The 12,988-nt window shown below is 40.7% G+C and overlaps 1 protein-coding gene across 8 annotated transcripts in view; it reads left to right on the forward strand.

Annotated features, from left to right (window-relative positions):
• Positions 1-12,988, forward strand: part of SYNE1 (spectrin repeat containing nuclear envelope protein 1) — a 317,660-nt gene that overhangs the window by 254,497 nt on the left and 50,175 nt on the right. For 7 of the 8 annotated variants that reach the window (XM_044422576.1, XM_044422595.1, XM_044422586.1 and 4 more), the window contains one exon: positions 10,094-10,256. In XM_044422576.1, coding sequence (XP_044278511.1) covers positions 10,094-10,256 — 163 coding nt within the window. Of the gene's footprint in view, positions 1-2,153; positions 2,542-10,093; positions 10,257-12,988 lie in introns of those variants that run through there. The other variant, XM_044422646.1, reaches the window with a different exon arrangement.

Here is a 12,988-nt window from a genome sequence, read left to right on the forward strand (position 1 = left end):
ACACATCATGAACATGTTCACACATCATTATCCCTGTGAATAAGTCAGCATGGGCTGGTTGTTCACTAAACATGCCATGGTACTGCAAGCAGGCAATGGGGCTTGCAGTGACTTCTCTGTCTCATTACCTCCAGCTAATGGGAAGGAAGGACTCACTGGAGAAGAACTTAATGCTGGGAACAATTGACTGCCATGCAGAAGGGGCCGGCAGAGGATGAGATGGCTAGATGGAGTCACTGCAGCAGTCGATGTGAGCTTAGGGGGACTCCAGGGGATGGTGATAGGAGAACCTGGAGGAATGTTGTCCATGGGGTTGAGATGGGTCAGGCACGACTTCATGACTAGCATAGCATTGCATAGCATAGCATAGCTCTGGCAGGTATCTCAGGCACCGCTGTCATAGTTTCTCATTGCTTTAGTCCCTACATCAGCACCCTTTCTGTATTGTGCGCTTGCAAGAGAAAATTCTCCCTCGCCTGTATCAGTTTGCCAAATGAAATCAATCTTCTAGATCCTTTTTGAATGTAGTTGTGGTAACATATTCACCACCAGCCCTATCCGCCAGGGACTTTTGCTGTTGTTTAAGAGCTCAAATCCACTTCTCCAATACTTAGTCAAACATTTCAGCATTCCCTCCTGCACTTCAGTGCTTATATCACTAGCTAGCAAACACCTTTAAAAATAAAAAGGTTGCTTCATGTTACAGTAGAGTAAGCATACGCTTTACCTAAGCCAGGACACCTGCCGGGAAAGCACTTCCCAGCCACTGTTGACTATTCCCCGTTCTACTGCTCTCTGTTACGGAGTAGTGATGTGGATCAGGAAGCATACACAAATGTCCTAGCAGTGGGGTATCACAGTGGGGAAATTGTAGAAACAGCAAGGCAGTTGTCATTCAGCCAACTGCCCAGAAAGCTTCAGAAGTGTACCAGTATATAAATGAAACAGTATTGGTAATAATTCAAGTACTGTGCACTGGAGCAGGGACAGATAATTTCATTTTTAAAGTTGCAAGCATGCATGGGGCACACTTAATGTCACTGTGATTTTTAGGGCACTGCAAACAGTGCTGAAAAGGGGTGAGGGAGGGTGGCAATGGCACAAGGAGCGGGAGGGATGTCTGTTTCTCTGGCTGGCTGCTCTCAAGCCATTCTTGGCAAAGTTGCCTCCTGGAATCCAGAAGACACAAGAAGCCACCACAGGGATGAATAACCCTAAAACAAGTCCCAGGGATTCCCTAGATTGTTTATGGGAAAAAGCAGCCTGAGAAACACCCTGGATATATGTAGCACAACAACCCTCCACGGTCAATCACTTAGGGTAGGTTGTCGTGTGAGGCAAACCAGGTCACGAAGTCTGACCATCTATTCAGTATTGTCTTACAGAAGATAACTTGGGTTGAATCTGGGACCTTTTATGTGCAGGCTATGTATTCTAGCTCTACTATTTACAGTCTTTTCCCCAGCAGATCAGTTTCTTTGTTCCACCAGTGTAGGATAAAATGCTGGAAAATAGCTTTGATGTATGAAGATGATCAACTCTTTTCTTTTCTTGGGGCTCTGCTTGGTTTGCTTATTACCATTGTTCAGACACTGGGAAATTGAGTGCTTTGACATTTTAGACATTTCATAATGTATCACTAAACCATTTTGGAAATCCTTTTGTTGAACACTAGAAGTATAAAAATAAATCTACTAGAACCTGTGTGTGTGTGTGTCCCACAAAAACAGGAGAATGCCTTAACTTTTAAAATGGTTTTCAAGTCCCCTTGTTTTCTTTCAATATGGATGAACTGCATAAGCTTAAATAATCCCCTATTAGTATTAATGGGACTTAAAATTGTTTATTTTTTACTGTGTTATGCTCAGTGCTTACGGATAGCTTCCATCAATATTTGTACTGATTTTACTGAAAAACATTAATTTTGATTTGTATCTTCTAGCTATAGTAATCCTATATTTCACCTCAGCTGCCTGTTTTCCCTCTTTTCATGGTTATTTTGCACCCCCCTTTTTTTTTTTTTTTTTTTTTTTGAACAGTTAGTGAGAAAAGTTCCACTGTGGGGGGAAAATAGGTCACACAGCACTCACCCATACAAATGGACAGATTTTACTTTGTTTACACGGACCCGACACACATTTTCCTGCTCAGCCTCTTTGGACAGTTGCACCTACAACTGTTGAGGATCTGCAGTGAGGGTTTCCGTTTTCCTCCTCCCTGCCCCCATTCATGGCCTACATTCCAGGAGATTGCTCTGGCACATGTTGATGAATGTAAGTTTTATTTAGAAGCATGACCACTTGTCACACCGCTCAGTCTCATATCATCGGGCAGGGACTTACTAACATTTGTTTGGTCTGCGAGCATTTTTTGCGTGGTGCTTCGTGGTGCATAGTCTTTTGATTTCTGAAGAGACTGAATGCTCTCAATTTTTATCCTGGGAAGTTTAATGCCGGTGCTGGTGGATTTATGTGCCGTGAAGATGGCTGATGAGCACAGTGTGGATTCAGATCTTCCTGATTGCAATTGCGATGTGACAAGGCAGGCAACATTTTGATTCCTTTTTTATTTTATAGCTTTCTTCTTCTATTGCAAATAATTTCCATATTAAATGGACAATTAAATGGGTACTAGGCACTGATAAACCAATGCTTTGAAATGCTCAAACTTTGCAACTTTGGAATCAGCAAAGAAAACTGGAAGTAGTCATGCTGCTCCTAGAAAGGAAGTTCAGAAGGAAACAGGATGTGTGGTTTAATTATTGCTCAGATGCAAGTTTACACATTATGTATCTGTTATGGTAGTAAATACATAGACATCCAGGATTCTTTGAGCTGTAAATGTGGTGTAGAAAAAGGCTGACATGAGGAATGCCTTTACAGGAGCATTTCACACAGAATAGTTGAAACCATCAAGAACTTTCACCGTATCAACAAGCTGTACATCCAGGAAGATCTTAAGGTTCCTTTTTTCCATACAGAAGCAGTTTATTATGATGGGTTACCTCTGAACTACCTCTGAACTAAATACAGTGATGGTAAATATTTCCACTGAATTTATTTCCTCATTGGTTGTTTCAGCTTTTTCCTGATGCCACCTTCTTCCATTTTAAAAAGGTATTAGATCTGTATGATTCTGCCTTAGAGAACTGAAAGAAAGCCGGAAGAGGCTTTTCTGCAAGCACCTTACCCGCCTTAAAAAAATTATTGTAAGTTATTATTAGCAAGCAGCTGTCCGTCTTAATCAGAGTTATGACTTCGTGTGAGACTGCACTGTGTTTGCATCATAGCAGATTTATGTTCTGGGCTGAACACATTTTAAGAGTATAAATCTGAAAATAAGCTGTTGTAGTATTCAATGATAATTCACCATGCGTGCATGTTTTACAAAAAAAAATCCCCAGCCATTTACATATATTAATTACTAAGTTAGAATAAAGTAGGCATAACATTACTTTAAAGTAAAAAATATTTATTAATAAGAGCAATAACTATAATGCAACAGGACACTTAGATTAGAAAGCAGGCAAGGTTAGATTATTAATATATAATGTGGCATACAATCACACAGGGACTTACTGTACTTATATATCTCTACTTGCTATATTTATACACCCTTGATTAAACCTGGCATGTGATGATCCAAAGCTGCTATTTTGGATGTGGGATTCTTTTCAGCAAGATAAGAAACACAAGACAGCTTCTTAAAGCAACATGCTTAGAATTACTAGAGTTTTCTAAGAATATCAGCTTCTGAAAATGCTGTTGCACATTTCTCCCAATGAGGACATACATGATTACATTGTGCTCCTTGCAGCTGAGACGTCCCTTGCACACAGCATTCCTTCAACTGTCTGCCACACCATTTATCCATAGCAGCTGGATGAATTATAGAATACTACAGTTGGAAGGAACCAGATGTTCCAACCTCCTGCTCACTGCAGGACTCTAAGTTAAGCCATCCTTCTCAGATGGCTGTCTAGTTGCAACATGAGTTTGTCCATGTGTCTATCCGCTAGTATTTGTACATCTCATGCAACTTTGTGTTCTTAAAGAATGTGAATCTACCCAAATACTTTAGCAATTTTATTTAAGCCAGAGAGAATATCTGTTAAAGTAGGCTTTGTCTCATCTTGCATGTGGTTTAAGGCATGCACCATACAGCCAGACTTACGTAGTCAAGGGATGTGTACATTTGATGCATAAAAAGTATTGGCCATTCTGCCATGGCTAGTAGTTTATCTCAAAACCCAGAACAGAACAAAACAACAGAGGTGTGTGGATATAACTTGTCTAAGCTTATCCAAGGGGAAAAGGAATTACCACATTAGATTTTGGTTGAGTGACTGGAGTGTTAAACTTAATGTGCTTATTGACACACGCTCTCCTTCAGAATGGAGATGGAGGGTGCCTCTTACAGTCTTCCAGAAAAAACTGCAAAAGTTTCAGAAGTGCATTCGGGATGAAGTGTTTACTTTTCCTCCACCAATCTTGCCCAGAAATATAAAAATAGCTTTACTCTGAGGTTCAAGCTGAACCTCTGATGAGAAAGAAATATTGTTTTAAATAATATAAAACCACGTGGACAGAAATTCCAGGCTGGCTGCTGCTCCAGTTGCACATACTGACTAATCAGGACAGCCGTTGTGCCTTCATCTGTCCTTCAGGGTCTTCTTTTACATCATGAAAGTGTGTGTAGCTTTGCTACCTGCACTTGTGCACATTGGCAGCTTGAATGTCTCTTGGTCCATGGTAGGTATATATGGGTCGTTTCTTCCCAAAATAAGGGCACTCTTCTGTACTGCTTCCTCACTGACATAGCAGTAAAAAGCAGTTCCTTAAACAATAGGGAATGAACTGAAATGCTAGTTTGCAGAATGGGGAAGGCCAGTGAAGTTCACAGAGGGGTATAAATGGGAAATGAGTAATTCTACTCATTTGGTGGGGAACTGTTTTAGGAACTGGTTGTTACTGGTTGAGTCCCTCTGGGGCCACAGAGGTATGTGCACTGTGGGATGCTGCTTTTTTGAAAAGGTAAGCAGTAGTAAACCCTTCTTGTGCATCAGCTCAGCAGCCCTGGGTTTGGGGGGACATGATGGAAAAGAATGGATGAGAGTTAGACTGAAATATAGTACAGATGCCCAACTAACATCTGTAGTTGGCACTGTAGGCACTGTAAGAAAACAGTCTAAAAACTGCCCCTGCACAAAAGATACAGTCGCCATGTTTTGCAGTCAAAGAAGCAACTACTGCATAAACATTTTGGCAAGAACCTGATGCAGGAAAAAGTTAGAACAGTTTGATGAAATCGACAGTCCCTTCTCCAACTGCCTAATGGTATCCAAATTATACTCTCACCCCACTCATCTGAAACAGTATCTAAGGAGGATATTGGAAAAGGTAAGGTTGCCAGTCACCTCCACAATTGAAACACTAAGAAGAGCACAGTTTAAAGCAACACATTGATCCAGAGTATGATCCACAGTGTGGTTTCTCCAGAATGAGTTTTCTCGTCCCTGGTGATAAAATTGTCCATAGAATTGTTCATCCCTTTGCTTGTTGAGAGTTAATAAGACACATGCTTAAGACTGTATGTAGTGAAATTATATGTAGTATATTTTGCTTTAGAAACATTTGGCAGATTTGTTGTCTGTTTCCAGACAAAGCTATCATGAAATCAAAATGAAGCAGGTGCTAGTTTGGGTGTATGTTATTGTGACAAATAGTACTTTGTTCCCAAGGCATAAATTACTATATTTTGCTTCTATGTACTCTTCCATTTAAAAATCATTTAGTCTTCAGTTGACCATTACATTTCGGTTGAATTTATGCTGTGAGAATGAAATGATTGCCAGCCAGTATTACCGTTTTAAAGGAAATTATATAAAACAGTTCTTTTATTAATGCCATTCCATTAGTGCATGGAAGAAATACTTAACAGGAAGAAAAGTTAGCTCAGTTCACAGAGCAGCAGTCCAAGGTGTATCATACATACAGGTGCTATGACTCAATGGCGCCTCATTTTGGGAAGCTTCTATAACTGAGGAATTTAGGCAAGGACCTTCCCCATCATCAGAGCACACATGTCCCTTATGAGCTTCAGCTTTTTCTACCTTTTTGACTGATGTCATACCTGCATCTTAGAGGAAGCTTCTCTTATCATTCATACTTTTTGACTGAAAATAGCTGACATCTTTAGTATCTTTTTCTTCAGTCCATTATCATTTTGTATTGTAATTCTGTATACTCAGAGTAGTCCGTACTTCCAAGCAGATCCTATTATTGGGATCTTTGAGTCCCACTGCCAGCATGTCCATTATGTGGACCCATTACCACTGAGATCCCACTCTGCTCCATTGGAGTAGACTGCATCCAGAAGAATCTCTCTGTCCTTGGCACAGATCACCAGGGCCAGTGCCAAAGTTGTCTTGGACACTTGGACACTGCCTTTGCAGTTTTCCTTATTGTCCTGTTCAGTACCAACCCATTAGTCACCACCTCTATGCCAGGGCTTGCACTGCCTGAGAATTGACCTGATCATCCAGAAACATCGCCTCATTCCTCAGGGGATAATTATCATTTGGATTCTTCTTCTTCTTCGGTTCTCCTTTCAATATCTTTGCCAGATGCTACTATAGAGACTCAGGACCCCATCTCTCTGTCAGAGGACATGGAACATTTTTTTGACCTTATTCTTCAGACAGCAGTCTTGTTTGGCCTTTTCCCAAGACTTAAGGATGTAGGCTTCAGCACAGTTTACATGGAGACTTTGGTTGCAGTAGTTATCCTGTTTTTCCATGTTCTGCTGCAAATTGTACAATAATCATGGAAAGCTTTATCCTCAATAGTCTTGAACATATTTTAGTTTCCCCATTTATCACCAGATTCCATTACTGTGAAATTAACTCAAGAGCATGGATAAAGATGGCAGGCATATAGATCTAGGTGGTAGAAGAATCTGCTCCTCATCAACACTTGGATTAAAGGTCATGAATTATCAGGCAACCATGTCGTGCTACCATTTGTTTTTCTGGGAACAAAATGAGTCTGTTGGGTGTTTATCTGCCAGAAGAACCATGCAAGCAAGCTAGCTTAGACTTGTCTAAGCTGCAGATAAACACATACAATCATGAGGCAGATTGTGATGCAAAGGCCATGGTGGGAGTGATAGAAGCCTTACTCCAAGAAGCTCTTTCCTGCTTTGAAGACATGCCTTTTGAGAAACTTTATAATGTAGAAACCAATAAGCCAAGGACACAGTCCAGAAAGATGAATACAACCGTGCATAAGATGGGTTTAGGTCAACTTAACCAGTTCTGAGAGCAACAGCGATGCTGGGTTTGGCAACGAGCTTTTTATCCATCTCAGGTAGATGGGTTCTTTCAGCAACCCACACCTGCTATATCAAGATATCATTATCCCTAAGCAAGTTTGCACAGTAGTCATAAGAAGAATGACCCTAGCAAGCAACTTCTTTGACCCCCACGCCCATTTTTCTTTGTCCTTGCCCACTTCTGAATCTCAACTGCTCACTTTTCTGCCAGCTTGAACCACAATGACACTGGACTCCTGGATTCTCGGCATAAGCCAGAAGGCTACCAGATCAAGTTCACTGTCCCCTCCCTTCTTATGTTACAGCTGTATCCCAAGTACTACTAGCAGAGGTGGAAGCACTCATCAAGAAGAACAAACAAGGAAGGACCCATTCTTAGCAGCTTATGGATCTTACAGTTTGAATCCTGACATATTGTATGCCAAGGGATACAGATCATTGCTAGTCACACCACTGGCACAGACAATGTATTTGAGGAAATGCTGAGCAAGGCCCACCAAATTTCCCACAGATGGGAGTTGAGTGTCATTGTACTGAATATCCTCTTCTGATGAGGAATGCCAATGGTCAATCTCTTTGTCACTTTGGCAAACAGTATTTGTCTCAGGTTTGAAGTCACTCAGGTATGGGAAGAGGATTGCTAGGAGATGGGTTTTTCCTTTTCTGGAGTAGGGGATTCTTCTACCAATTCCTGTATTTCCAAAGGAGCAAAGACACACCATTGAAAAGACTAATACTGTATAACACAAAATTTGGATCTTCTTATTTATATGTATTGATTGTTTACTTGAAGCACTACTAGATTGATAACATGGGAGTTCACCTTTATGTAGCCAGATCTTCAGCTTCTCCTGGGCAGGGATAGCTTGGCCACAGGGGTACAGGTGCTAGTCATCTCAAGACTGGACCTCTGCAGTGTAGCTATACAGGGCCACCTGCAATATTGGTGCAGAAGCTGCAGGTAGTGCAGAATGCCGCAGCTTGGGACTGCTCCTTTTCAGCATGTAATACCTTTAAAGAGGGAGCTATATTGGCCACCTATTTCCCACTGGGCCAGGTTTAAGCTGCTGCTGTTAAAGCCTTAATCAACTTGGGATCAGGATAGTTGAGTGAGTGTAAAGGTGCTGCTGTCCTGCATAAATCTGCTATCCACTCATAGTAGAGCTCTTCCATGCACTTGCTCCGTCTCTTTGGAATTCTCCAACAGTTGATATCAGGCCAGTGACAATGTTGCTTCAGTTTCAGCATTTGCTACATAACATTTTTATTTAAATAAGCCTTTACTGAATAGTCAGCTACAGTTTTGTTGCGAGGACTTGATATTTTTAATGTATTTTTATGCTTTTTGGCTTTGCTCTCCATTGCTCAGGAATCTCACTGCTCAGACATAAAATGCCAATGAATGTCATAAATAAATTAGCAGACAATGGTCTGGGAAACTCTTGACATATCAGGCATGAGAAAGGGATGCATAGCTTCCCTGTTTCATACTAAGGTAAACAGATGTTCAGGGATATGGCCAAAGTGCCGCTTTTCTCTGTATCAGGATTGCACGATGCATGGCCTATGGAATGTATGTACCCTTGCTGCCATCTGCTACTATCCCCAATTCATAAGAAATACTTTTGAGAAAAAGCCATGTAGAGGGTATGGCACACCAGAAGAAACAAAACTGGTTCATCAAATTTGACCCTTTTAGTGCAAGCTAATAAAACACTTTTGTTGTCCACAGTGGTTATAGAATACCAAAACAATAACAGAAATAGCCCCTGGGTCTCTCAAATATACCATCCTCCAGGATCATTTCCATCATGTGAGATGTCCTGTGGAAAGGTTGAAATAGCCCTTTCCATGCAATTCTAAAAAGAAAGTAGAAAAAAAATTGTTCATGGGAGAAAAAGCAGAATAAATTGGCCCCTAGATGTTTCAGAGCCAAGTTCCTTCTCACTGCTATCCCATAACTAGTTTTCCTCTACAATTACATCAAATGCTATTGTGGATATACTTATAATTGAACAGAAGAAAACATTATTCTGACAGCAGTTGTGCTGTTAAAATATTTAAAAGTTGACAAATATTGTGGCTTAGGTTTTGGAGTAACTCGAGGCTACTACATATTAAATTAACGTTTTGATTCTCTGCAACAACTGCACATTTGTTGCATTAAAAACGATTTTCTAAAAAAAAAAAAAAAAAAAGTCCTAGTAACAATGCAACTAGATACCAGTGAAAGCATTTTACTTCTTTTAGCAGAACTATTTCTGTTGTATTCTAAAACTAATAAAATAAGAATAATGTCATAGGTATATCAGAAGCTGCCTCATACTGAGCCAGATGGCCCCATCATTGTCTACACTGCCTGGCAGTAGTTCTGCAGGGTTTGAGGTGTGGATTTTTCCAGCCTTACCTGAAGATGTGAGGGTATGAACCTGAGATTTTCCACATCTAAAGTAAGTGCTCTGCTACTGAGCTATGGACCTTCTCGAAATTATTTCATTGACGTTCATTGATGAAAAAGACCATGTTGGTTTGATTAGTACTTGCAAATTAATTTAATAAGTATTGGTTCCAGGACCTGAAAATTAGGGTTCATGGAGAACTAGTTGTGTGGTTTAATTATTTCTGTACGATGGTTACATGCATGGAAGCTTCCCCTTTAGCTTCAAATTATAACAAGGGTTCTGGGCTTCGACAATGGTGTTACCTAACAATATGGACATGCAGTTATTTAATAATATGCTTATGATATTGTCTTTGGCAGGATGAAGAAGTTGAAGGAGACCCTGGTGGCTGTCCAGCAGCTGGATAAGAACATGAGCATCTTAAGATCTTGGCTTGCCCATATTGAGTCAGAATTGTCCAAACCCATTGTCTATGAAACCTGTGACTCCGAGGAGATTCAAAGGAAGCTAAATGAGCAGCAGGTAAAATAAATACATGAGGTAGAAGAGCAAAAAACAAAAAATCATGAACCACCCACCCTCCCCATTGCATAATGGGGAGGGTGATCCAAGGGTGGTGCAGGCTTGGGCCTGCTGTATCCAGCTCAGATTTAGAAGAAGGCAGTGAGAGGAAGATGCCCTTGAATGTCAAGGCAAGTGGTGTTATAGCGTTACTCTGGTAGAGTCTTCTGCTGCCTGTGGCATCCAGTCGACATGGAACTGCTCACTGACCTACCAACAGAGGTAAGGCACTGCAATGTTATGTTCAGAATGCCAGCCACCGCTGTAATTGGCTTTTCCTGGTGTGGGAGTTTTGGAGTGGATTGTGAGGTGCTGTTAATCGTAATGGATCTAAAAGAAGCCTTCTGTGCTTGTAGTTGGCAAGCTTTATAAATGCTTGAAATTAGAATCTCCATATCCGGGAATGCCAAAATATTTGATCTACTTTGGCTGTACTTAAAACTGTGTCTTAATTCTTTTGCATGCAGAGTTGCATGAACTATACAGAAGTAATGTTTAACTTTCAGCATTAACTTGGGCAAAATCTGCTGTGAACTGACTAGAAGAAGAAATGAAACAATTGTGAAAAGGAATTTTCAGAGGGGGCAGATGATGAGCATTTATTGTAGGTTTTTAATTGTGTGAAACTCCCTTAAGGCATTTTTATAACATGTCTATTCATCCATATTTCAATTGCAATCAATTTGCAATTTAAAAATCATTTTCATCAACCACATCAATTTGTAACCACTACCAATTTGGGTAGTGGTTACAAATTTTCACAGCATCAACAAAAATGAGAAAACAGAACGAAATATATAAAACAGTGAAATCCCCACTTTCAAGTCTCAAGCCTACTGAGCTGTACCCACCGCACCCCAAGTAGCAAAAAGTGTGCACTGTTGGATCAGTTATACAGTGACTGGGTTTGTAGAATTGCCACTGCCCACCATAGTTTATTTAAGCCACAATCAAATGCACCATATGCTGGACACCCTTTTGGTTATTCCAGCTGCAGTTCATGGTCACTGTGGCATATTGCATTATGCAGACCCAGTTAGGTTAATTTATGTGAGCATCAAATAATACTCATAAGCCATGGACTGCTGTACTGTTGTGCAGGGGGATTATTTAACCCTCATGTAAACCACCCTTATCAGCTTCACACAACACAATTAGCCAAAGTAACCATGCACTGCAGCTTAAATATATAAAAGGGCAGCCGGCTGCACCACTAAATGAGCCACCCTGGCTCATTTAGTGGTCAGTATGTAAATCGGGACAGCTACAAAGATTGCTCATCTTTTGCAGCATAGATTTAACTTGTGGCCAATACATTCAATGACTCCTTGGGACCAATTTTAATCAAATTGCTGCTGCGAATGAGACTATAGCTGGGTTTATCCAAAGAAACAAATGCTTCTAAGAAAGCTCACCTTGCGTGATTGCAGTTTAACAGTGGAGGAGGGACTTGTGGAATCTTCAGAAGGTGGTTGTGTTAGTCCCTTACAGCAAAAATGACCAATCTTGTGGCAATTGAAAGAATAGCAAATTTATTTCATTAGACTATAGCCAATGAAACTGTTGTTGTTATGGAAGATTGTGAATACTTCTCTGTGCTTGGCTGAAAAAAGTAAAAATGAAAGCGGAATCCAATCCTTACATCCTCTTTGCCCTCGTTATACTGCTGACACAAATAGACTATTTGTCATATCAACTCTTTCTACAAGTAGACAAGATGCAGTAAGCTTGTACTGACTCTGTGGCCTATAAAGATCACAAAAGAAGACAGGGAAACAGCCAGACTCTTGGGGGCGCTGTGTAGCTGTGGAAACAGTGCAGTGCTGGGACAGGTACATTTTTTTATCTGGCGATCAACAATGAAGGCAGCTTGCCAAGCTCAGCTCCACAATGCTGCCAAGCAGACAGCATAAACACTCCTTCCAGGGTTCCTAAGTGCCTTCTAATTTCAGGGGTACAAGGCTATGGATGGCTTGGCTGTCCAGGGTCACATATAAGAGTGCAAGGGTTCACCCATCTCACTGTGGAACAAAAAGCACCTCTAGCCAGAGCAGCCATTGCTTTTGTAGTGTCTGAAATGAAAGGCTGAGATCAAATAAGCTAATTACCTTTATAGTAGGTCACATGGATCGTGTAGCTATTTCCTCTTTTATTGTTAACATTCCAAATAAAGGTGCAACAAGGAACAATGAGAAGAATTCTCCTAGGTCAAAATGGTTGATGATTGCAAGTGTAAATTCTGCAGCATAGGATGAAAAAATACACTTTGGATTTCTATTGCTGAATCTTTCACATCTGTGTCTGTATGAAGGATAGCAGTTCTACTTTGAAACTGGTTTTTATGCATATTCATCCATCATTTCTTCCACAGAGCCTCTTATTGATCTTCTGAACTTGACTCTAGGTTGCCCAATAACCCACCTCTGCTTTCTGTCAGCCTCATCTTCCCCATCTCATGCATCTTTGCCCTAGTCCTTTATCAATGCCATGCCTGCGCATGCAATTCTTACTTCTTTCCCTGTCTTCCTTGTAACTATTCTTTGGGATGATGGCCAGCCAATGAGATAAATCACAGAATCATAGATTCAGACAGGAACTTGGAGAGCATCTTATCCAAGTTATGCTCAGGGCAGGTTCCTTTAAACACTCAGCTCATTGTTTTTTCCTCAGCTGAGACCCAGAGCCAGCCACTC

This window comes from Varanus komodoensis, unplaced genomic scaffold (assembly GCF_004798865.1).
Source record: "Varanus komodoensis strain SLA01 unplaced genomic scaffold, ASM479886v1 scaffold1, whole genome shotgun sequence".
In the NCBI taxonomy this organism is placed as follows: Eukaryota; Metazoa; Chordata; class Lepidosauria; order Squamata; family Varanidae; genus Varanus; species Varanus komodoensis.